General features: G+C 32.8%; 1 protein-coding gene across 5 annotated transcripts in view; it reads right to left on the bottom strand.

Moving 5' to 3' along the window:
• The window catches only part of GABRA2 (gamma-aminobutyric acid type A receptor subunit alpha2), a 151,909-nt gene that overhangs the window by 54,987 nt on the left and 69,035 nt on the right, over nucleotides 1–27,887 (bottom strand). For all 5 annotated transcript variants that reach the window (XM_050791618.1, XM_050791614.1, XM_050791615.1 and 2 more), the window contains 4 exons: nucleotides 15,736–15,956; nucleotides 13,403–13,485; nucleotides 8,786–8,929; nucleotides 6,959–7,111 (listed from right to left, as the gene is read on the bottom strand). In XM_050791618.1, coding sequence (XP_050647575.1) covers nucleotides 6,959–7,111; nucleotides 8,786–8,929; nucleotides 13,403–13,485; nucleotides 15,736–15,956 — 601 coding nt within the window. The remainder of the gene's footprint in view (nucleotides 1–6,958; nucleotides 7,112–8,785; nucleotides 8,930–13,402; nucleotides 13,486–15,735; nucleotides 15,957–27,887) is intronic.

The raw sequence follows: 27,887 nt of genomic DNA, 5'->3' as shown, positions 1-27,887 counted from the left end.
TGCTTCCTGTCCTCAAACATCAGTCTCCAAATTCTTCAGCTTTGGGGCTCAGACTGGCTCTCCTTGCTCCTCAGCTTGCAGTTGGCCTATTGTGGGACCTTGTGTTCATGTGAATTAATACTACTTAATAAACTGATATATGTATGTGTGTGTGTATATATGTATATATGTACATGTGTATATGTGTATATATACACATATGTATATATGTATACATATGTGTACACGTGTACACATGTGTATATATGCATATATACACATGTGTACACGTGTACACGTGTGCATATATACACATGTGTACACGTGTACATGTGTGCATATATACACATGTGTACATGTGTACATATACGCATATATACACATGTACACATATGCATATATACACATATGTACATATATACATATATACATATATACACATATGTACATATATACATATATACACACACACACATATATATATCTCAGTTCTGTCCCTCTAGGGAACCCTAATACAATTATTTAACGTGTTGGTGTGATATCATTATTTATAATCCCGAGTAATGCCCTACTTTCTGATTTTAGTTTTTGATTTTTCTCTTTTTCTGAGGCAATCTAACTTAAGATTTGTCAATTCTGCAGATATTTTCTAAGAACCAAATTTTGGTCTTGTTGATGCCATTTTTTTTTTAATTCTAGATTTCATTTACCTCTGATCTAATCTTTATTATTTCTTTTCTTCTACTGCCTTTGGGTTTAGTTTGTCCTTATGTTTTTATTCCCTTAGAATGTAAAGTTATTTATTTGAGATCTTCCATATTTTTTAATGTAAGCATTTATAGCTACAAATTTTCCTTTGAGCATTGACTTCACTGCATCTCGTAAGTTTTGGTATGCTGTGTTTTCATTTTAATTTCCCTCAAAGAGTTTTATAATTTCCCATGTGATTTATTATTTAATCCATTGTTTGTTTAAGAGTGTGTTATTTGATTTCCATATATGGGTAAAATTTCCAGTTTTCATTCTACAGTTGCTTCTGGCTTTATTCCAATGTGTTGAGAGAAGAGGCTTCGTATTATTTCAACCTTTTAACATTTATTGAGAATTCCTTATAGCCTAATATAAGTCCTATTCTAAAATATGTTTCATGTTTATTTGAGAAGAATGTGTAATTGCTGTTTTTGCGTTGTAATTTTTTTCTTTCACTGTCTCTTCTGTTTTCTTGTTTCTCAATTTTATTATTCCAAGATTATCTCTTTGTAATTGTGCTCATCATTTTATTAATGTTCTTTGCTTACATTTCCTATGTGTTCTTTTAAAACTCTTAATATGTGTTTTTCTTACAGAGACAATCTTTATAGTTCTGTATATGTATGGGTGTATGTGGGCTTTGTTTTGTTTTATTGTACTCACAATAGTGGAAACACATATGATGATGCTTAGAATTGAACTTGTTCTAATTTTTTGATATTGTTCATTTGGAGAGTTTAATTTGGAGAGATTGTCCATTGCTATAGATCACTTTATTGTCCCTCCACCAACTTATCTGTCATTTATTTATCATATATTTTATAGCACTTAAAATGTCCTAAGCTCTATGTTAATAACTGTGTGTAGAAACTCTCTGACTGGAGAATGAGAAATCCGTGTAAAGAGAATTACCATAATGAAATTTAATTTTTGCCATGATATACGCATTTATAAAGCACCAAAAGAGAACAAGGAAAGGGGAGCTTTTTAAGAAACGTTTAGGACACTAACAAGTGAAGATATTAGTGTATTAATATATTGTATGTGCCACACATTGAAAATTGTGTATAAACTAAAATTGTAGACTATAATTATCTTGGAATTTTCTATAAAATTCTAGTATAATGCCTAGGTTTAATTGCTAAATATAGTGAGGGCATATTATTTCTTAAATGTACAGTTTTTAAAAGATCATACATTATACATATATATGATTATTAGAATCATATATCCTAATTATTAATATTAAAATTATATTCTACATAATTCAATTATAGGTCATGAAAATATCACCTTCTTGTTCACTGAGCAAAAAATATTGAACAAAGCATTTATTTGGAAAATAATCAACTTATGTAGCACCATGTGAAATGCTTCAAATATTCTGTAATGAAATGGAATAAATAGATTATAAGCATGTGTAATATTAGTACAAAGGAAACATAAGTGACATTGTAATAACAAACAAATGTTTGTAACCCTAAGTTAAATTTGATTTGGCAGACATATCCTGATTTAAAGTTTTTATTCCTGAAATGTAAAAGAAATTTATGTAGGTGCATTCACTTTTTAAAAATTGCTCTTTTTGCTATCCTCTTCATTCACTCCTCTTCTTACTCCTTTATTTCTGATGCATGTTGTGTTTGTGTAGTTCTTTCTAAAATTTTCCCATCAAATCTAGTCTGCTAAATGGTTTTGTCATTAATCTTACACAACTAGGTTGCAGTTTTAACTCAATATAATACCTTGAGGTTATTTACCATTTGAATCATGCTTCTAGTTAGTGACATAGTCTCTAAGCAAACTTATTCCCCAATAATGTAATAATATAAAACGTTTTTCTAACATTGAAAAAAACATGTGTTTGTTAAACAGCCAGACAAAAATTTGGAAAGAGGAAAGTACCAACAAAGTCTGCTATGCATTGCTTATTACGTGTTGGAGAATTGGGTTTCTTTTTAATTTTTTTTTATTTTTTGGTCAACCCAACCACATTCCAAGTATTTTCTTTAGGTAATTGTTCATCTGAAATTCTTCCCTCTTCTATACAAATGTTCAATTTTCTTACTCTTTCTTGATCCCTCCTGCTTAAAGGAGAGTCATGACAGCAGCATATGTAATTTAAGGAACTTAAGCCTTGGAGTAAAGCTCTGCTTTAAGGTCTTAGACAAGATACCTAAAATTTTAGAGCCTCATTTCTCTCCTCCTAAGAGAAGAGATATTATAAAAAAAAAAAAAGAAAAAAAAGACATATTATAATCTACTTCGTTGGAAAGCAATAAGTAAGGAAGTATGCAACATGCATAGCATGTGGCTTCTTATAAAGTAGTTCCCCATGTTGTTCAAATTTTCATGTTAATAATTATGTATCAATAATAATGATGACAATGACTCACCTTTCTGTATAGTTGTCTTAATCTTTTTCTTCTTCCAAATTGATTATATACTCAGCTTTTTTCCTTTCTTATTTCTTATTTCAATTTCAATCCTATTTCAGTCCAAAGCAACTTTACTAATTTAATTCCTGAAGATCGGTAACCTTCTACTAGTCAAATGGATTCAATGCATTTTAGACTTATCGATGCACATTTGATATCATATATTCAGTATGGATCTCTGTGTGTGTGTGTGTGTGTGTGTGTGTGCGTGCGCGAGTGCACGCGCATTTTGAGATGTTGAAATTAACATCTTTTCCTTTTAGAAAATTGTCATCCTCTGGTTTCCTTCCTTATTTTCTGGTCATTCCAATTAGATCGTTTTTATTCTGCAATTTTAGGATTTTTAAAGATTCCAACCTCTGATCTCACATTCACCCACCTAATTTTTCTTGGAGATAAGTTCTAGACTTACAAATTCTATCATCTTGTCACTAATGATTGTCATATTTATCAATAGTTTCTACTATTCATCTGTGTTCCAGATACTTATTTCTATTGTCTACTGAACATCAAATTGATAGTATAAGGAACATCAAAATACACATAACTCAAACTACAATCAGTTTTCCTATTTGCCCTCTCTCTTCATGTTTTCTTTTATTAATAGCAACATTATCCACTTAAATTATCCAAGAAAAATTCTACGTTAGCCTAAATTATTCTTTTTGCTATGATTGTTACATATCTTCACCGAATCCATTGATTCTCTCTCTCAAACATCTTTTCTTTTCTTTTTTCCTTTTTTTCTACTGTCTTCTTTTAAAATAACCTAATAATTTCTCATATGAACTATGTTAGTGGCCTCTTAACTTTTCCCGTACCTCTTGTAATTTCTGTCTTTCAATTCATCCTCTGCAAAGATGTCATATCTTTCTTTTTTTTTTTTTAACTGTTTTCCTTTCTTTTTTTTTAATTTATTTATTATTATTATACTTTAAGTTGTAGGGTACATGTGCATAACGTGCAGGTTTGTTACATATGTATACTTGTGCCATGTTGGTGTGCTGCACCCATCAACTCATCATTTACATCAGGTATAACTCCCAATGCAATCCCTCCCCCCTCCCCCCTCCCCATGATAGGCCCCTGTGTGTGATGTTCCCCTTCCTGAGTCCAAGTGATCTTATTGTTCAGTTCCCACCTATGAGTGAGAACATGCGGTGTTTGGTTTTCTGTTCTTGTGATAGTTTGCTAAGAATGATGGTTTCCAGCTGCATCCATGTCCCTACAAAGGACGCAAACTCATCCTTTTTGATGGCTGCATAGTATTCCATGGTGTATGTGTGCCACATTTTCTTAATCCAATCTGTCACTGATGGACATTTGGGTTGATTCCAAGTCTTCGCTATTGTGAATAATGCTGCAATAAACATACGTGTGCATGTGTCTTTATAGCAGCATAATTTATAATCCTTTGGGTATATACCCAGTAATGGGATGGCTGGGTCATATGGTACATCTAGTTCTAGATCCTTGAGGAATCGCCATACTGTTTTCCATAATGGTTGAACTAGTTTACAATCCCACCAACAGTGTAAAAGTGTTCCTATTTCTCCACATCCTCTCCAGCACCTGTTGTTTCCTGACTTTTTAATGATCGCCATTCTAACTGGTGTGAGATGGTATCTCATTGTGGTTTTGATTTGCATTTCTCTGATGGCCAGTGATGATGAGCATTTTTTCATGTGTCTGTTGGCTGTATGAATGTCTTCTTTTGAGAAATGTCTGTTCATATCCTTTGCCCACTTTTCTGAAGTACAAATAGGATCAGATTCATAATAAGAATAATACCTTTAGTTAAGCAAGATAAATTAGATCTGGAGATCTACTATACAGCATGTGGCTACAGCTAAAAACAATGTATTGTCTTCTTAAAATTTGTGATGAGAGTACATCTTAGGTTAAGTATCCTTACCTTTCCTCCCTCCACACAACTCAATAATAATAAAGGAGGTGGGAAAAATTGGGGGAGGTAATGAATACTTCTATATCTTTGATGGTGGTGATAGTTTCACAGATGTATTCTATTCCCCAAATTGAAAGAGTTGTTTCAACTAGATTAAATATGTACAGATTTTTACATGTCAATCAACATTAAATATGTACAGATTTTTACATGTCAGTCAACCTCAACAAAGTGGTTTTGAAAAAGGATAGCAACAATTATATACCATTTATTAAATGCTAGGCATTGTTCTGACAGCTTTAGACATGTTATGGTCCAAAACACCATAGTGACTTGGTATAACCTGTTAAGATAAAAGTACATTTTATTACGATGACCTGTAAGTCCCTTCTCATCTAGGCCTCAAACTATTTTCTATCTATATCTCCACTGCCACTGAAACAGCTCCCTTTCAATGAACATACCATTGTCTTTCATCCCTTAATGTCACTGCACAATCTATTCTTTTGAGTTAGGATTCTTGCCCCATCTCATCGGCCTGGGAAACTCCAACTCATCTTCCAAGTCTCAGTTCAAATGGTAACTCAGCCACTTACTCAGCTCTAGGAAGGATCCATGTTGCTGTTTTCTATGATAACTTGTCTATGCCTCTTTTACAAGATCTTTACCTTATTACCCTTCTTGGTTATACAGTGCCATCCATTATACCAAGTAATTGAATTCACTGACTATATTTTGTCATATTTGCATCTCTAGGGCCTGGTACAGTAGCTAACAAAATAAGTCCTCAATAAAACTTTCCTAAATGAAAGAGTGGACCAAACACACAAAGGTAATCTACTTTGTTACAAAACGTGCTTGGCCCAATTTATATATGTATATATCCAAAAAACAGTAACCAAATTCCTCTGCATGGTTTCAATCAAGAAAATGAACTTTGTTATTAAATAAACTCATGGCATTTTTTTTTTTTTTTTTTTTTTTTTGAGACATGGTCTTGCTCTGTCACTCAGGCTGGAGTGCAACCGCATGATCACAGCTCACTACAGCCTCAATCTCCCACGTTCAAGCGATCCTCCTGTAGCTGCAACTAAGTAGCTGCAGCCTCCCAAGTAGCTGCAACTATAGGTGTGCCACCAAGCTTAGCTAACTTTTTTTTTTTTTTTTTTTTTTTTTTAGGGAGACAGGGTCTTGCCATATTGCCCAGAATGGTCTCCAACTCCTGGGCTCAAGGGATCCTCCCGTCTTGGCCTCCAACCTGGTAGGACTAGAGGCCTGAGGCATTGCACCAGCTTCTCTCTGTCTCATTTAAAGTACTAATATATTTAGTCATCTCAAAACAAAACCAAAACAAACATATAATGTCTAGCTATATGGAATTCCATACTCTAAATTTAAAAATTCCCCTCCCTAGTTTTATTCAAGAAAATCAAACACTAACAAAAGTGAATGAGGTCTCTCTTCTTCCCTCCCTTTCTACCTCTGTTTCTAACTTAAAGTTGTAAGATAATCACTCTTCATCTAAAAACAACAGAAAAATATAGAAAGCCTAGAAATATGATAGTGAGACTGTAAATCAAAACTTCTAAGAAAATTCTCCTTATATAAATATAGTAAGGACAAATTTTGAACAGCAGTATGATTTCACAGAAAGAAGTCTAAGTGTGTTTTCAGAATATCTGAGTACTCTTTTTTCCTTATATCCCTTATTAACAGCATAGCACTATGTTACCACTCTGAGCCTACTACCTCAGCTACAAGGCAAAAACAATACTCCCCACCCCATATACTACAAAGAATTAGTTTGAGGATCAAGAGAGATAGTGTTTTTGAAAGTGTGCTATGAAACATAATGTGCTGTACTGGAAAGTGTATATTCACTCACCAAACACAGTTCTTGCAGGCACAGATTCTCTGTTAAGCCAGAATGAAACTTGGGAGAGAATGACAGTCATGATGCAAGGCAGATAAGTCTGAATCACAAAATACCCAATTTTTCTTTTCAAGTGGAAATGAGCTGTCATTACAGTGTATTCACCTGGAAGAAAAATTTAAGAAGCTCAAAGAGTAATAGTCAATAGTTTGAACATTTAAGAAATAGAAGGGATCAGAGGTAGAACAAAAACTGATATTTTAAAAAAATAATATATCACATATACGTCAGGAAATTTATATCACCTTTAAAAGCCTCCTTAGCATAGCATGAGTGTTTAAAAGAAAATTTTAGTATCAAAAAACCTGCAGTGCACATCCCATGATATGGTATAGATTAAATACCTCTTACGTTAAATATGTGGAACTAGAAGTGTTTCAGGGTTTAGATTTTTCAGAGTTTGGAAAATTTACATTATTACAAATTGAGCAACCTTAATCAAAATATATAAAATATAATATGCTCTAATGAGTATTTCCTTTGAGTATCATGTCAGCACTCAAAAAGGTTTTTTTTTTTTTCCTTTTTTTTTTTTTTTTTTTTTTTTTTTTGGAGCATTTTGGATTTTATATTTTCAAATTAAAAATGTTCAATTTGTATTTGTTTTCCTCTCTAAGTCATGCTTATTGACCAAAGGAATTCAGAATTCATAAATGCTCTCTGCCAATGGTTTATTTTACTTGGTTAGGCCCCTCATTCCCTCTGGTATAAACCTCAAGTCTCTGTTTTGATTGTTTTAACTCAGTGCTCTCTGGCTCCAAAAGTATTGATCTCTGGCCACATCTCCAAGACTGATATTCTGGCCCTCATTTTCCCACTTTTAACCCTATCGCCAATTCCGAATTTTTCACTGTTTTATGTCTGTGCTAATTTGCTTCAGTTACTTCTATCTAATCCTCATATCTACCTTCCTTTCTGCTCCCTGTGTTTTAATTATTGCCAAATGTCAATAATTAGTCCACACAGCTGTTTCTTTTTGTCTTTTTATTTTTATTTATTTATTAATATTTTTAAATGAAGGTGGCCCTCAGAGAGGGAATCAGCTTTCTACATGGGCCTGTAGTAATTATCAATGTCAAAAGTTGAATAATCATAAATTATCTAGAATAGGGGTGAAAAAATAGAACACTAAAGAAATTATCACTTGTTAGTCGGGCACACTGACTCACGTCTGTAATCTCAGCACTTTGGGAGGCCGAGGCAGGCTGATCACGAGGTCAGGAGATCGAGACCATCCTGGCCAACAAAGTGAAACCCCATCTCTACTAAAAATACAAAAATTAGGTGGGCATGGTGGCGAGCCTGTGGTCCCAGCTACTCGGGAGGCTGAGGCAGAAGAATCACTTGAACCCAGGAGGTGGAGGTTGCAGTGAGCCGAGATCATGCCACTGCACTCCAGCCTGGTAACAGAGCAAGACTCTGTCTCAAAAAAAAAAAAAAAAAAAAAAAAAAAAAAAAATCACTTGTCAAAAGGTAAAAATTAAAATTTATTACTTTGAGAAGACACATATGTTGCAAATACATAGTGCATTTTAGGCCAGTGTTTCTCAAACTTCAATGCAACTATTAATCTTGGAATCTTGTTAAAGTGTAGATTCTTATTTAATAAGGAGTAGGGCCTAAGATTCCGAATGTCTAAGAAGCTCCCAAACACAGCCTACGCTGCTAGTTCTTGGACCTCAAGAGCAAAAGATTTTAAGCAATCTGACACACTTCTAAGTCCTTTAACCTATTAATATTCTTAAGCACCAGTTTTTTTTTAAGAAGAATTTTACTAACCTGTACTGGATTTAATTGTCTCCTTTCCAATTGATTGGCCCAGCAGATCATATTGATTTAACCTAGAGCCATCAGGAGCAACCTGTACTGAATCAGATGCATTGTAAGTCCAAATATAAGTGACCTCTGAAGTTGTATATGCATCTATAGGAAATCAGGAAAAATAATATTTTAAGCATTTTCATAAGAACCATCAATCTAGTGCTACACGAATGGTTGTGTATATCATACAGTCACTATATACTTTCAATACTAATACTTAAACGTCACATTTAGGGCAAAAATGTCTCATTTGAATTTACTTCAGTATGAGAGTTATGAAGTGGACCAAAAGAGATGATCACGACCTTGACAGTATATTTATTGCAACCACTTTGAAAGATGAAGAGCAAATTTCTTGTTAGAGTCTATTACAATTCCTGGGCCCTGAGATGATTAGAACATCTCCTTTAGGCCAAAGGTAGCATATGAAGACACTGTGGTAAAATAAGCTGTTTAGCTTATTTATAAATAGCAATCACACATAAGATAAAAATCATAATTCAAAATTATATTAATGTTTGGACATAAATGTATCCTAGTTAAGAGTTAAATGAGTTAGCTATCATGATACAATGCATTTCATTAGAATAAAAAGTAATTATTATAAAACATGTAAGACAAATAATAATGCTATACTTGCATCAAGTTGCAAATCCTTTTAAAATCATGCTCATTTTAAAATGAATTAATGCACGCAGATATCCTAGACTACACATTCATAGCATCCCAGTTTAACTATGGATTGGCAGGAAGAGGAAAAAAATGCAACCAGATCAGACATAACTTCCTGATTTATCGGATGAAGAACTTAGCAGAAGTAAGATGACTTCAGACCTGGCATGCAGGCAACATGTCTGGTCTTAGCCTTTCTCTGGCAGTGGCATTTTCTTACCTCTCTATGCACCACTGCGGAACAGATAACCTCTCCATGTAGGCAGAGTCCCCCCACAGTTGAATAACCGGTAATTCTTTCTATACTACTGACTTTCTAAAGAACTTCTATGCACTTTTACTCATGAGAATGTTTAGAAGTATAGTTACCTCTAGTTCTTGAGCAAAATTCAACATTACAGTCACATTACCAATTAAGGGACAGAAAGGGCCAGTTGTCTCTGGCAATAGTTCTACCTCCAGCTCTCTAGGACACTGGAAATCTCATTCTCTGCAATCTATAATTTTCCTAACTTTAATAGCACCATACAGTGGTGACTCTGGTTCTGAAATTGATATAAAGTCTGTGATTGCAAATCAATTTCCACTCAACCATCAGTAACAATAGAGTATATGATTATGAGTTTGTGTTTTCTAATGACATACTTGGCATTGTCTAATGCCAATGTTGTCTGGTTTTCTGAATGTTGCTACTAAATGTCAGTATCAGTGAAACACCATTACCACTACATATATAGTCACCTACATTCACAATTAAATTATATTATGTGAAGCAATTTTTGAAATAGGATTCTAAAAATGTATATATATGTATATATTTATATATGTATATACTTTTAATAGCAGAGAAATGTTCATATGATTTGACATGAATGAATTTTAATTATTCTAAGGTTTAGTTTTCTAATTAATTTCAATTCATTAATCATTAATGATTGATTACACTGAGAAAATTAAACAGCAACATTACTAATGTGAATAACTAGCAACTCATTTGTAGATCAAGTGGCTTGTTTTGTTTCCCCCATGAATACATATTCTGACTCTCCAATAAAATTTTAAATGGCACAGAATTTAACAAAAAGATGCATCAAGTGATCTACTTTACGTCGGAAGGGCCCCAGAATACTCTGTAGTTGTCCATAAATTATGAAGTTTTTTTTTAAGTAGAACGACATCACTTTTGAATTATAATGTTTCTTTCAAACATAAATAAGAAAAAATGAAACCCTATAAAAGAGATGATATTTTAAAGGCACTAATGAGATTCTGATAGGCAGCAACTCTGATTCATGCCTGTACCTCCAGGACCGGGTATAGTGCCTGACATACAGAAGAAAGATTCTCAATTCACTCTCACTAGATTAATAAATTAAGTCATAATATTTTAACTATGTTCTTTACTGCTATGGAAGAGGGAACTCTAGAGAAGAGCTTAAGAGTTTATTAAGGAAAGTGACTGATTCTTCATATGTCTTTTGAAAAAGCAGCTACTGCACTTCATTAGTTAGATAAGAATATAGTTTTGAGATTCTGTGTATGGTGAAAATAATGCAGCAAAAATGTATGCAGTGCAGATTAAAGCCTCTCCCGAAAAAAGGGAGTTATATACATCAACACACATATAAGCCAAGAGGTCATAATAATGTTTCTCAGTAAAGTATCAAAGGAGAGAAAGACAGTTTTACAAAATTCATTAGGAATTCCACTTCTAAATTAAGCTATCATTAAATAATCTTGTTTGTGTTAATTAACCCATTTTTGAGACCTTGTTGCATTAAGCAGATGTATACCAACTGATTCTTAATATTTGGTAACCAGGAACAATACTTCAAAAATATTTTTACCTATCAGTTTTTAATCTGAAAGACAATTTACAGCTTCTTTTGGTTTAATGAATAGATTATCCCTAGACTTTCATTCAGAAATTCTAAAATCAAGTTAAACAACAAGGAAAAATTCAAAAATGTGCAGCACTAGGAATAAAACAAAACAGGACTGAATTTAAAATTGTAAGCACACAGAAAAAAATGCTTCTTTTGATTGAGGACAATGACGAAGTTCCTGAAATCCAATCTTTTTGTGGAGTGGGGGTAGGGAAGAAGACGGCTTTCAAGTAAAGAAGGAATAAATGAATAAAAGAAAAATTCACAGCTGCTTCTGCCAAACTTTGTTATGCCAACATTGTCAGCTTTGGCTTGGCTTGTATATTGTTCCACACTGGTGTCCATACTTTTAATACTTATGCATCAAGCACCTACTACAGGCAAAGACAATAAAATAACATAAAATTGTTTATTCAGTGTGTCAGAAAATAAATGTGAAGAAAACAAAATTAGTGCTAATTACTTAAACAAAAAATTCCTAGCAGCAAACTTTATTTGTTGCTCATAGCTCCTTCTGGGTACAGAAAACTATATTCTCAAGCATGCGATATTTCTGCACTCCATAGATGCAGTATAAGAGATTTTTAAATATTATTTAAATATTTTCAAGTGTGCTTATTTCATTTTCAGAATTGGGACATCCATCACATCACTTATATTTGATGACTTAATAACAATAGCTTGTCAACTAAAAGAAAAAAAAAAAGTCCTTCTTACAGCATGATTACATCTTGAATTAATCTCTTCTTTGGTATCAAGGCTTTTCAGTTTTTTCTATAATGCCACTTATGTAATGGAAATAACTCTTTCTCTGCTGCATCTGCTGTGGTTTTCTCAGCATCATGTTTACATAGTATAACATGATTGACTATATTAAATAATGTTGGAAGAAATGCCAGTACTGAAGTTATGGTTTCCATGACAATAAAAGAAGACTTTGTAGTTAAATAAAGAGGAGATTCTCAAAGAAAATTGAGAACTGACACCTTTTGTAAGAACAAACAAGATTTCAATTATTGTACCACAGAAGTAGGATCATCCAAATAATTAGAGAGTTTTGCATTCATATGAGCCACCGTTCTTCCGTTTTCTTTTGCTTAATACAGTTTATGAGAAGGCACACCATTCAGTGATACATAGTTTTAATCAGGTGGGAGTACTGCATTTCTATTCAACAATGAAGAAAAAGTCAAAAGGTATTCAGAAGGGACAAAGATGAGGGTGCCAGAAAGATCATTCTCTAAAAAGGTCAGGCAATAGGACACCCTCACACAAGAGAGAGGCTGCTCAGCTGTGTTCATGGATTTATGCTGAACCTATCCAGAATGTCATGTGGGACTAGGGAGATGATTTGACCTTCTGCCTTTTCAATTATTCTGTAAGTATGAATGCATCTTCTCGACATACAAGATATAACCCCTCTGACCTAAAGAAGAGCTAACTGCACAAAACCTTTTCTGAAATGTCCCATGTACATAGAAGGTGCCAGAATGTAGCAATGCAGCTACATTATCTCCTTTAATTTAAGAAATAAAAAAAGAAATCCTTCCATTAGTTACAGCAGAAGACAATGACACAGACTAAGCTTCTGTGCACGTCATTTGCAACAGGCTGATTTCCACTTTAATAAACAACAGAATCTATACTTTCCAGTTCATTCTTAGTTGATAAAAAAGTAACATTTGAATTTTTAATGTTCTAGCACTTGGAAAAGAAGGTAAATTACAGTCCTAAACTTCAAGGAACTCCTGGTCTAATTTTACACATGTACTAAAACACATGATATTCTTTATTAGCAGTAAAAATAGGCTATAATTGTTTAACACCGTGATTAAATTATAATAATATTTCAGAGATGTTCCTTAAGGAAAATTAGCATGGCTTTTACTTCCATATCTTATTGACAATTGTTAATCATCTCATAATTTGAGAAAAAAAAAACTAGACAATTAAGCAGCGCTGCTGAATTTCCCTGATATTATTGACCCAAAACATGTACCTTCATCCCTGTACTTACAACTGCCAAATTTCAGAGGACATGAATGAGCATCCATTGGGAAATCCTCCAAGTGCATTGGGCATTCAGCTTGAACTGTAAGCCTAAAAGTCAAAATTCCACCATTTGTTTAAGTATATTGGTAAGTCAAGAAAAATCACTCGTCATTACTGTCAACAGACTCGATAGAGGTAGAGTCTTCATCACAGCATTTTATTAGGCTCATTAATATTTAAATAATCTTTTGTTCATTCATGTTTAGGTGATCCCTCAGAAGACATTGACATATACAAATTATTAGTATAAATGAAAATAATAATTAAAAATATATTTTAGCCATTTTAGTTTCTTAAGAAGTGAAGAAATTACATATTCATTTTGAAGGGCTCTTTTCTCATTAAGCTCATGATTAACACTTGAAATCTTAAGGACAAAAAATACTCTATCATTAAAAGAATGCTATTGTCTCCATTATCTCATCAACAAACATATAGTAAAATTGATCAAAGGATTCAATATTAGTTCAGAGGAGCTCCCTTCAACATATATGAATTCTGAATTAATACTGTATACTGCATATATATTCACAGTTATACACATAATTCTAGATATAAATACATACACAGATGCATTTCCTAGAAATAACTTTATCAAGTTTAGATTGTTGGATAAATTATAAACACAAATTACGAATGTTAAATATATATTTTTCTGTATCTACATGATTGCAACAAAGAGTAGTCATAGAAAATATGATATAATGCAAACTTTCAATTATTCCATTTCATGTAAAGACAAAGTGAATATAGCAGGTGCTAAATAAAATTTATAGAGAAATCTGTTATAATGAGCAAAACAAATATGACCACAATTCGTTATGGCTTAAATTCTAAGAGAATGTTTAAATAGAACCTTAGACAATATATGCCAAAGTTCTATGTGTCCTGTGCCTGCATTTTATTTAAACCTTAAAATTTTATTCATTGCCTTCGTTCATAGAAATGATCAACATACAAAGTCCACAGGGGCATTGCATCTGAATACATTGCAAGATCCAGAGAGAGAAACAGAGGCAGAAAGACTAACTAGCACTTCCATTTAGGCTATGAACAATTTAGTAATGAGTCCTCAAGAAATTTTTCTTTGAAGATCAGAAATAGCATAGGACTGTATTGTTGTCCCGTTTTAAATAACTTTCATAACCGAAATCTAGCACTTATGAAATAACAACACATCAAATAACTGGAATACGTGTTTCTGTCTATATATAACACTGATGTCAGATGTCTGTTTTAAATCTTTTATGAAACATTTTAGCTTTAGATTCCACATAATCTTACTAGATTTGTGATTTTTTTCTTATATAATACAAGTAACTTATTTTACAAAATTAATTCATGAATATGCTTAAGATGTAATAGGTTTTAGGATCAACAACTATTCTGCAAGAAAATTTTATTAAAGTTTAAATCATATAAACAATGCTATAGGATACTTTTTGAATTACAAAATGGCAATTTCATATGGTTCAATCTAGTACATGTTTATGGTATCCAATATACTTGTAAACCTTATTAAATAAAGCTTTCTCTCTGAATTTAAAATAGTTATTTTTCCTTTGGAGTAACTTCATAAGGAAAATTAAAATATTAAATTAGCCTGGGCATGGAGGCTCACGCCTGTAATCCCAACACTTTGGGATGCCGAGGTGGTTGGATCACTTAAGGCCAGGCATTCGGGGCCAGTCTGGCTAACATGGAGAAACACTGTCTCTACTAAAAATACAAAAATTAGCATGGCATTGTGACACATGCCTATAATATCAGCTATTTGGGAGGCTGAGACAGGAGAATCGCTACAACCTGGGAAGCGGAGGTTGAAGTGGGTCAAGATTGCACCACTGCACTCCAGCTTGGGCGATAGAGCAAGTCTCCGTCTCAATAAATGAATAAATGAATAAATAAATAAATAAAGTCTTACTTTGAAATAACAAAAATTTTGATGGGATATCTGATAAGATATTAAAACTGTATGTTGATACAAATAAAATTCAAGTCATATTACTAAAGCTGTACTTAATAAAAACATCATGTGAAGAATAACCAAAAACATCAATTCATAATAATAAAGGCAATTCTTAACATTTAAAGAACTAAGATGAGACTCAAACTCATAAATGCTATTTTATATAGTTTTTTTAAATCAAAACATTTGCAAAGCATATTATGGGTACTTCAATAATCTGGTAGAAAACACTCAACTTTTGCTAATACCTGGCAGCTAGATTGACTGGTTGTTTAATACACGAAAATTTCTTAGTATATAAATGCATCACATCAAATCTAAAAACATACCTCATTGTATACAGTAGAGTCCCATCATCCTGAATTCGAAGCAACTTATTTGGCATTGTCATATTATGAGCTACTGATTTTTTCCCATTGTGAAAAAAAGTATCTGGAGTCCAGATTTTGCTAGCCATTAAATTGTTCAGTCGAAGGATGTTCATGGGACCTTTAAATTTTAAACGTTCATCTTTCCATTTTTGTCGAAAGAAAACATCAATTGTATATTCCTGAAATAAAAAATATAATTTCTTTGAAAATAGTAAATGTTGTACACACAAGACACTATAAAATTCCAATAAAATAATATTCTAATTAATTTAAACAGAGAACGAGCTATATTGAAAGAAAAACATTTTTAATCAGAAAAATTACTCCTTTGTCTTATCAATACATGTTGCCACATACTATGGGATAAAGTATGTCTGTGTATACTATTAGCTATATATTCCTCTGAAAAGAAAAAATATCACTTTGGCCTCTTTTAGTTGAACAAGGTCTCAGTCAAACTGCTCCACTGCATCCTGTAGTTTAGAATTGCTTGGAGAGGGGATAAGCTTGGGCAGGGTCTGGTTGATTTATTTTAATAGCCTATTTCAAGAAAAAATGAGTAGGCAGCTTTCCCAGTAGCAAATAAATAAATAAACAACATTTTTAAAAATTAAAAAGAAAAAAAAACCCACTACACTTAAGCACATTGTCAGATCTGCATGAATCATCATCTCCTGTTGCCAAAGAAACTGTAAATTATCATATTTATTTTTTAATCCTAAAAAATGGTGAGAACATGATAATGTTAGCAAGACTGTCTTAGGAGATAATTTCAATAAAGTTTATTTATGAAATTAGTTGTAATACAAGCACTTTACAAGTTTTTAGAATACTTCAATTATAACTATCTTGCAGGGAAACTCCCTCATATTAAAATGTACTTTAAAATATTGTTACAGACCCACTAGTGATCAGGTCCTCTATTATTTTTCTCCAAATTTTAACTTAGGTGGAACTCTCTTTCTCTCTCTCTCTCCTTACCTCTGTCTCTATCTTTACCCTATCTTTCTTAAGGTAATGTATACATTTTAAATGAGATACACAATGCACGATTGTAAATACTATTTACAATCCACTGGATGTTAATTTTTTTGTCAATATATGTTTGTATAAACATGCTATAAATAATTAAAATGTTCAATTACACACCTGAGATTGGAAGTTCAGAAACTGTCCTTTGAGCACAAAACCATAGTCATTACATGTTTGAAAATAAACAATGCAGTGATGCCAATTTTACTAAATTAATGTTTGCAGAAAAGAACAGATTAAAAAGGCCATATACTTATAAAACAGAAAATCATTTGTACAAATCTGAATCAAATACATGAATCCCAGTGATCCCTCAAAACTTGAAACTGTGATGATACTAACAAGTGAAAATCCTAGGTAATGGCATGTGAGTAGGAAATGAACAGAGGTTCTGGGCTGTTAATCCTTAAAGGAATATTCCATAACCTTATCCACACTCACTATCATCTAGTTATCTTTTTTAATGTTTAACTCTAAACATTAAATGGAACTCTAAAATTAAAAAATAATGAACAAAGAGATGAGTCTTTGCACTCTAAGTTTCATGTAGTATTTTTTTTTTTAGCTGGGATTCCTCAAATACTAGCCTAACGTGACTACATATGATTCTTGCTTACTTTTCCAGGCAAAATTAATAAATTTTAAAACTTTTTATAAGACTTCAAATTCTATATTTCATTTCTGTAAGATGAGGGTATGTTTTATCTGTTTCAGAAGCTGTTGATATGACAGTCATTTCCTGGAGGTCAACCACACAGGAAATACTTAAAGTTTACAAACAGGAAGTTGCAGGTGATTTTTTTTTTACATTTTTAATGACATATTTTACTAATTTATTTTTGTTTTTCATAACTTCAACTTTTATTTTAGATATGGGGGCATATGTGCAGGTTTGTTTCATGAGTATATTGTGTGATGCTGAAGTCTGGGACACTGTCATCCAGAGAGTTAGCATATTACCCAATAATTAATTTTCCAACCCTTGTCCTCCTCCCTCTCTTCCTGCTCTAGTCCCCAGTGTCTATTGCTGTCATCTTTATGTCCATGAGTACCCAACGTTTAGCTCCCACTTAAAGTGAGAACATGCTGTATTTGGTTTTCTGTTACTGCATCGATTTACTTAGTATAATGGCTTCCAGCTGCATCCATGTTGCTGCAAAGCTATGATTTTGTTCTCTTTTAAGGCTTCCTAACATCCCATAATGTACATGAACCAAATTTTCTTTATCCAATCTGTCACTGATGGGCATCTAAATTAATTCCATGTCTTTGCTATCGTGAATAGTGCTGCAATGAACATATGCATGCATCTGTCTCTTTGGTAAAACGATTCATTTTCTTTTGAGATATATAACCAGTAATGGGATTGCTGGGTTGCATGGTGGGTCTGTTTCAAGTTCTTTGAGAAATCTCCAGACTGCTTTCAACAGTGGCTGAACTAATTTACATTCCCAGCAACAGTGTGTAAGTATTCACTTTAGTCTGCATCTGTTTGTTTGTTTTTTCTAACATTTTAATAATGGCCATTATGACTGATATAAGATAGTATCTCATTGTGGTTTTGATTTCCGTTTCTCTGATGATTGGTGATGTGAAGCATTTTTTCATCTGTTTGTTGGCTGCTTGTATGTCTTCTTTTGAGCAGTGTCTGTTCATGTCTTTTGCCCACTTTTTAATGAGGTTGTTTGCTTTTACTTGTAGAATTATTTAAGTTTCTTAAAAATTCTTTCCAGAATTATTATTCATCTTTGAGGGCTCACAGTGTCCCAAGGTGTGCCCTGCCAATCTATCTAACATAGTTTGAGTCCTTTTCTCCCACCCTCACCATGCAAACTCATGTTATGCTCTAGGCAACTGCAACAATCCCCACTCCTTGCCATTCCTCAAATAGAGCAAGTTCTCCACCTGCCTCAGACCCTTGAACACCTGCAAAAAAAACATAGCCAGCTCTCTTTGTATTTCTATAGGGCTCTTCATTCTTTCAACATCATCTGTTGCAATTATACATTTGCTTCTCTGCCTCCCAAACAGTTTATAAATCCTCAAGAAAGGAACCATGGCTTTCATTTGTGCTTATTTTCTTTTTGTTTCTCAGACATACACAAGAGTGTAAAGAATATTACAAACAACTTGTAACCATCACCTAGCAGAAATGTCATCACAAATATTATTGAAGCCCTTCCTCTTCTGTTTATCCCTTCTCAATCACAGTCCCCTTGTCCCCGAGGAAATAAGTATCTTAAGTTTAGTGTATACCATTCCCATACATGTACTTTCACATTTAGTGTGTGTGTGTGTACGTGTGTGTGTGTGTGTGTATATATATATATATATAGAGAGAGAGAGAGTCACATTATAAACATTGATATACATGTATATCATACCTTGTATATTGCCTTCTATATTTTTCTGACACTTGCATCTTTTAGCTACTTTGCTGAGATTTACTCATGGCAATATATCTAGCCCTCTGATTTATTTTCACTGCTTTATAGCATTGTATTGGAAGACAAACTTCACAATATCATCGTCATTTTTCCTTATCCTTTTTTTCTTATTTCTAACTTGTCACTGTCACAAGCAATATTGCTACAAATATTCTTGTTCAACACTTGTAATACAAAGGTATAAGAAGACTTACTCTAGACAAGAGGTCAGCAAAGTTTTTCCATTAAGGGTTAGTCAATAAACATTTTAGAATTTGTGGGCCATATGGTTAGTATCACAACTATCCAACTCTGCCACTGCAATGTGAAAGCAACCATAGATTGCATAAATGAATGAGCATGGCTATGTTCCAATAAAACTGTTTACAAATATAGGCAGCTGACAGCCTTTTTTCCCCACAGGCTTTAGTATGCTGACACTGCCCTAGACTAAATCTATAAGTAAGATTACTGGAATTTCATGTATGTGCATCTTCAAAATAACAAGACGTTTTTCAATTGAAATCCTAAGTGGTGTGCAAATTTACATTCTCACTAGAAGTAGATAAATGTTCTTCTTTATGTACAACTTAGTAGAGACAGAATATTTCATTTTAGACATGATTAGTGTGAGAGGGGTCATGGTGTAATCATGTGGATTTCTCTGTTAATTAGTAACAAATAATATATGTTCATGTTTGTTAAAAATTCTAGTTTTCTCCTCTATAAATTGTCTGTTCACTTAATCTACTCAGTTTCCTTTTAGGTTGTCTGTCATTTTCTTATAAAATTATGATAATTATTTATATAGTTTCTATACTAACACTTTCTTAAAGAATATACAACTTAACAAGAATCACACTAAAGATATCCAAAATATCATAAACATATTCCCATGTTTCTTCAATGGATATAAAAGCTCTGCCTTTTACATGAAGGCCTTAAATCCATCTTGTATTATTGTATATGATATGAGATCAAGGTCTAACTTTTTTTTCTAATAATAGAAAACTAGCTTTATCAGCATCATTTATTGACTGGTTCATTTTTTCCCTATACATACGCAATGGCATTTCTATAATATATACAGTATCCATATGGGTATGGATCTGTTTCTGATTTCTATTTTGTTTTTATTATGTACCTATCCATAGTTAAATTCCAAAGCCATTATTATAATAGTTGTATATAAGGTTTAATTAACAATATTCTGTTTATTGTCCAATTGAAGCTATTTTATAATTTCCATCATGGCTTTTCTTTTTCTTTACATAGAAAACATTTTTAACTGTGTTTTTATATTTCCAAATGTATTGGCTTCTTTCATTTATATTTCATCATTAATGTTTGATTTTACTGCAGTTATAATAAGATATTAGACACTATAAAATAATTTTTTGCAATTCATTGAACATTTAAGAGATTTTTTTGTTGTTGAACCTGACCATTTTCATCTTTTCATGATAATCCAGTTCATTTATGCCTATTGTGATTACTAATATTGGACATGTTTCCAGGCTGTATTGTTTTTAGCAGTGAATTAAAATTATAAGGATAGAAGAGAGAACATATTGGACTTTACATGATCAACCAATAAAAATAAAGGAAGAACTCTAGAAAATTAAAAGAAACAATAAAAGAACACACACTGAAGCACACACAAAGTATAAGGAAAAAAAAGTATCAAACTAAAAGAAAATGTAAGAAGTATATAGAAATCAACAATATCAAACATTACTAAAAGGTAATAACGGCTTAGAAGTAGAGAGTGTAGAAGGCAGAATGCAATGAGTTGAGGAGTGAACACAGGGTACAAGTGAGTAAAGAGTAGAGTTCTCTCCTCTGCTCCTGCATTTAAATGCCAGTAAAGGAAATCTAGTTTTATCAGTAAAACCTAGAGACTAGCTAATACAGGTTAGCTATTGTTGTATTAAAACAAACAAACAAACAAAAAAAAACCACACACACACACAAAGAAAATGCAGGAGCTTAAAATAACAACCATTTATTATTAGTTTAGAAGTCATGAAGCTGGAAGTTGGTTGTTCTCACCTGGGCTCAAGTTGACCTTAGCTGAGCTTGTTAATAGGTCTCTGCGTTAGGTAGCCATTGGCTGATCTAGGCTGTCACTGTGTAGGGCTGCTGGAGCAACTCAGCGCAGCAAGAACTGTCTCTTGTCCTGCCTCACAAACCACTGGGCTAACCCGGCTTTTCTTTCTCTTGACAATGGCAGAAGTACAAAAGAACAAACTCCAATGCACAAGCCCATTCCAAGCTAGTGCTTGGAATGTTTTAACAGCCCATTGGCTAAAGCAATTTACATAGTTAAATTTACATAGTTTTAACAGCCCATTGGCTAAAGTAATTTACATAGTTAAATTGATGGATAATTGGTATAGTAGGTAACCCCAACTCTCAGTGAGAGGACACTATAAAATGAGATGGGAAAACGTGGCTATAGGAAGGGGTAAAGAACTTGAGCCAGTATTTCATCATTGCAACCGAACACACTAGGCCTCTGTGAGAGGAAAGTAAAAGATGTTGGTGAATGAAAAAAGAGTTTGAGGTCATCTGAAATTTCAATGAAAGTCACATGAGTCTAATCTCAGGGAGGCAGGTTGGTTATAACTTAGTAAATATAACTATTATCAACTGTATTTACTTAAGAAAAGAGCGAGCCTTTAAGTGGAAGCAGGGTAATCAGCTTAGGACAACGGCTTACAAAGTAAAGTGTGTATATCCATTTGGGTGCAGGAAGAAAATATTAGAATCTCGATTTTTATGTATCACTTAAAATATAAAAAGTAAATGAAACTTTTATAAAAGATAATATATGGAACTATATAAACATTATTAAGAGTAAGAATGTAAATAAGTAAATTATGGTCATATTTATAAGGCATTCTATGGGAAGAGAAGGGGCAACAGGAAATGGGGGAGTGAATGCATTTGTTATCAGTGTACTGTGATTGTGTCTAGTTAGGTGAATTTACAATACTTACTTTTGATTAAATTAGCTCTAATGAAAATAGGCAATTGGCTTCAGAAGACTACTGATAAAACACCATGGAAGAAAGTAATAATTATACAAATGAAAGTGGAAAACAAGAAAAAGAAATACAACACTCTGTCTAATAGGAACTCTATAGGAGCCAGGTTAAAAAAATAGTAAACAAACAAACTCTAAAAAAACTCCAAAAAATATTTATAATTATCAGTGAGGCTATTTAAAATATGGGTTTACACCCACTGTTTATAGCAATAAATTTCGTCTTAAGCACATGCTGTAATTTAAAATACTGGTCAATGATAGCATCAGACCATTGCAAGTAATAAGTCATTTTAAAAACTAAAAATCCAGAACACAAGGACAAATATCAAAAGTTGATGGGTGGATTTTTAAATATGAGCATCATAATTCAGTAACCAATAGCCAATGACATACTTCTTAAAGTTGAATCTATAATAGTTGTAAAGGCAAGTATTAATGTGATATAAATTTAGAATCATATCTTTTAATTGCTACAACGTAATTTATTTAAGAAAAATATTAAAAACAATAAACTGCACTTAAACATTAATTACTAGAAATATAAACATTTTAAGTGGGAATAAAAATAAATGTATTTCTTTGATAAATATAATTACTCCTTAAAATAAATATTTATTTTTAAAAGTTCACTTTAGTCCATATTTCATATTTTTATATATTAGTGTAAAATATATGTATAGATATATACATAAATATAGCTGATTAACTAGTTTTTGTATGTTTTGCTTTCTAGATTAAAAAGACAGGGGAAGAATTCATTTCAATAACATAATATTCATTGCATAGCCACTAACTACAACAAGATTTCCGAATAAATTATTTTCATGTGATTCCCTTAAATGCTTATAAAATGCATACTCTAAGTATTTGAAAAGAATATTCTTGAAAAGTGCATTTAAAATTAACTTCAGATTTTTCATGAGTACATACTAACAGAGCTATTACTTGATTTGTGTTTTATAAGAAAATTACCAAAAAAAAATAAAAAACGGTCTAACTCCTTCATACAAACTTAAAGGCTTAGATCCATGAACTGAGATTCTAAAAGAAATTAATAATAAAAGGCTGAATTACACAATGCATTGGAGAATACACATACAACTAAAGTGCAAATTTAATAAGAAACAAACAAAAAACCACAAGGATAGATCAGCTTGCATGTATCCTATGGCTTATACACAGAAGTGAGACTGACTGTTGGGTGACACTAAAGAGTTGAAAAATCCGTACACTCCAAGATTTCAAAAATTTCTTACAGGAAATTTAATCAAATTTCCTACTCTCACAGATGGGATTATAGAAAAATTCAGTGAATTTCCTGTTTTCAAGTTTGTTAGTGACCGAACCCAGACAAAGATGCAGTTTCCAGTCAAATGTTTTTGCCACTACTAAAAATCTCCATTTATACAGTAAACTCCTTAAGTGTTATAGTCATAATTTGTCCTGGAAACAAAGAAATCACTTTCTATAAGCCATTGCACAGTTTATCATATAAACTTGATTTTAAGGACACATTAACTTAATGAAGGCACCATATTGTTTATTGCCTGACTACATTAATTATAAATCAATACTTGCAGCCAATTCCTGAAGAATCTTATCCACTCACTAAAACACAACTAAGTTGTAGGACTGCTCCTGGAGTGATTTCTCATTTACTTTGATTTTCTACATTTATTTAAAAATAGTAAAACTTATTACATTATACTCTTGTGGCTAATAAAGGCTAGTCTCTCTTGAGTAAATTCCAATCAGTGTGTTTCTTCTATAATGAAGAACATGTAGTCTATGAAGCAGATCTATAAACAATGTAAAAAATATCACCCTTGGAATATGCAAGAAAAATGAAGCTCAAATACTTTCAGTTGGTACTCAAAGGGGGCTAGACAACAAATTTAGCACAGTATTTGCATTGCAAAAAATTACAAAGAAAAATGAGAATCTTAAGAACAGATCAGCAAAGGGCCAATAAACCCAATTAGTACAAGCCTTATTATGTAAAGAAGTTCACACAAACGACAGTTGCAGAACAACATGCACTACTGCACATTCAAAACATAGTGGAGGTAAGATGTTTGGACATTCTTTTTGGAACCAGGGGCCAGGCAAATTTCACTAACAAATTAGAAAATGATACTAAAGATTCATATTCTAACAGAAAATAATTAAAATATATCTAATAAAAGTATTCAATATGATTAATAGTTATAGTAGACAGCGATCTACTTTGATATAATATGTGTCATTTAAAATTCATAACAACTTTATTGCATATGCAAAATTATCCCAATTTCACAAGTGGGAAATACTTCAAAAGCAATATTTACTTAAAAAAAAGACAGAGAGGAAAAATTTGGTCTCAAATTCTGTGTTTCTAAACACCATGGTCTTTTCATTATACCATACATAAAACAACACTTGAAGGCAGAATGTCAGAATAAAATTTTCTTCTTTCATAGATCAATAAATGGACATTACTCATGGCTTATGAGAAGTTACAGGAAGAACTAAGTTATAGGGCTGAGACTGGAGTTTTGGAATCTCTGAAAAGGATATTTTCTTCAAAGCCTGATGTTGGAAAAACTGAATAGCCATATGCACTATAATTAAATTGGACATCTATCTTATCCCATACACAAAAAATCAACTCAAGGCAGACTAAAGACCTAAATGTAAGACCTGAAACTAATAAAACTCCTAGAAGAGAAGATAGGCTCTTTGACATTGATCTTGGCATTGAGTGTTTTGAACATCACTCCAAAAGCTCAGGCAGCAAATGCAAAAATAAACAAGTGAGCATACATCAAACTAGAAATCTTCTGTACAGCAAAGGAAACAATCAACAAAGTATAAAGGTAGTCTTATGGATTGGGAGAAAATACTTGCAGATTACAAATTTGATAAGACGTTAATATCCAAAATACATAAGGAATTCACACAACTGAATAGTTAAAGAACAACCTAAGGGCAAAGAATCTGAATCAACAGTTCTCCAGTAAAAACACAAAAATGGTCAATAATTATATAAAGAGGTGCTCAACATCACTAATCATCAAATAATTACAAATTAAAATCAGTATCACCTCACACCTGTTAGGACGGTTATTATCAAAAAGACAAGAGATAACAAGTGTTGGCCAGGGTGTAGATAAAAGGGAATCTGTGTACACTGTTGGTGGGGATGTAAATTGGTGCATCCATTAGGAAAAACAATATTGATATTCCTCAAAATGTTAAAAGTAGAATTGCTATATGGCCCAGGAATCTCTCTGTTAGGTATATACCCAAGAGAAATGAAATCATGACCTTTAAAGATATTGGCATTCACATGCTTATTGTAGCATTATTCACAATACCCAATATACAAAAACAATCTAAGTGTCCGTCAATGTATGAATAAATTATTTAAATATGGTATACATGTACAATGAAATTCTATTCAGTTTTAGAGAAGGAGACCCCGTCATTTGCAACAATATAGATAAACATGGAGGGCATTATACTAAGTAGGATAAGTCAGACACAGATGGAAAATAGTGCATGATCTCATTTATACATGGAAAAAGGGAAGGGAAAAAGGTAGGTTGGTTGGTTGAATACATAGAATAAAATGATAGCAGTTACTGGGGTGGGATGTGAACAGGGAAAAAAAATAGGGAGGTGTCAATCAAAGGGTATAAAGCTTAGATACATAGGACGAATGTCTACAGATCTAAGGTAAAACATAAGGACTATAATTATTGTATACTGGAAATGTAAGTGCTCTTACTGTAAAAAAAAAAAAAAAAAAGGAAACTATGCAAGAGGATAGATATGTTAATTTTACTTGACTGTAGTAGCCACTTACTATTATAAGTGCATTGAAATATAATGTTGTACATCTTAAATGTGCATAATAAAAAATCTTCTTTGCACAATTAAAACTAACTGAAACACAATATCAAATAATAATAGTGATACATATTAAGTAAGAAGAAATAGATGTTAAAAGCACGAGTTCTCAAGTCAGATAGATCAGGGTACCTGACTTTAAGCAGGTTGGCTAGCCTTTCTTTATATCAGTTGACTTATCTGTAAAATGGTAAGAAAAATAGAACTTACTTCCTAGGACTCTTGTAAGGATTAAGTGAGATAATATTTGCAAAGTTCTCAGAAAATGGTTTGGACACCAAGGAAGATATTCTGGCATAAATCATCTTCCAAAGATCCTTCTCCCTCTCCCCATACTCAACAAAAAGGTGGCCAGACAAGGTAGAGACACCCAGTAATTAAAGGTCATAAAGTTCCAGAGGTGGGGGCCACACAGGATACCACAGAGAATGCCACTGGAGAAGAAGCCACCTGTGTTTTTGGTGACTGCAATAAGGAGTTCACTGAGAAGATAGCACAAGTATGCTCCATGGGAGACCCAGTATTCATCTACCAACCATACAAATAGCATATATTGCTAACAGAGAACTACAATAGAACCAGTTCAGTAAAAAGGTATATTCACCTTTTACTACTCTCCTTTACCCTTGCAACAACTTTGAAAAACACAGAAAAAGAAGAGGAAGAGTGGATCTTGGCCTGTCCCCACAGTACATCCCTTACCTGTGAAAAAGGCATGGAAAAGGAGAGAACATCTAGATGGCCTAAGAGACTGATGCTGAAATTAGTTTGGACTGGACTCGTTAAGCTATAGTATGCATTGAAGCATTGCCGTAATGTGAGGAAGGGAGTTTGAAAGAATAAAATCTTGCTGATTTCAGTCTCCTGAATCTCTAAAGCCCTTAGGATGAAGTACAAACACTCTCACAGCCTCCAAGGCCCTGCACGATCTCTTCCTCTCTACCCCTCTAGCCTTGCCTACAATAATCCCCCACCACATCCACACACCCACACCCCAACACACGTACCCCTCTATGCTGCCACAATTATGACATAAGTACGTGTCAGGCCTCTGATTTATCATGCTGCATTTTACTATGCAAACTCACTAACCTCTGTTGATCAGTCTTCTCTATCCTCCCCCTACATCTAGACAACTTTCATTCCACACTGAGAACTAGGATCGTGACGTCGTGACCACCTTCTTCAATGCTGTGTCACCAGCATCTAAACAACTACTTGGAACATAGGAAATAAACAATACTTTGCCTATGAATAAATGAATAAGGAGAGTCATTGTAAATTTAATGTAGTATGAAGGATACTGAGCCATAAGGTTTCTGATGAAACATAAGAAGAAAGGCATCATTAGCAGAGGCAGATGGTAGAAAAGCTCTCAGATGTCTTATGGCAACAATCTGCAAACAACAAGCTAATCCTTAAATTCACAGGTGTCCAGTTACTTTCGTTCGTGTGTTTGCATGTGTGCATCTAGGTAACTATATTAAACTAATCACCAATATACTTTATAATTATATAAATAGTTATATTTTATAGAATAGCTGCATTTTAACTATAATTGTTATTTTAAAATATTAATAGTTACCTTTTACAGAACGTATATAGTATAATAGCAATATTTTAAAGAAAGTCAACACATACCAAAAAAGCCATGCAATTATAAGTTGTCTGGTAACGGAAAGCATCATGTTTTAAAGGATCATTTGGGC

The sequence above is a fragment of the Macaca thibetana genome, chromosome 5 (genome assembly GCF_024542745.1).
Source record: "Macaca thibetana thibetana isolate TM-01 chromosome 5, ASM2454274v1, whole genome shotgun sequence".
Lineage (NCBI taxonomy): Eukaryota > Metazoa > Chordata > Mammalia > Primates > Cercopithecidae > Macaca > Macaca thibetana.
The sequence above is the reverse complement of the archived record's forward strand: the minus strand, read 5'-3'. Positions and strand labels throughout refer to the sequence as shown.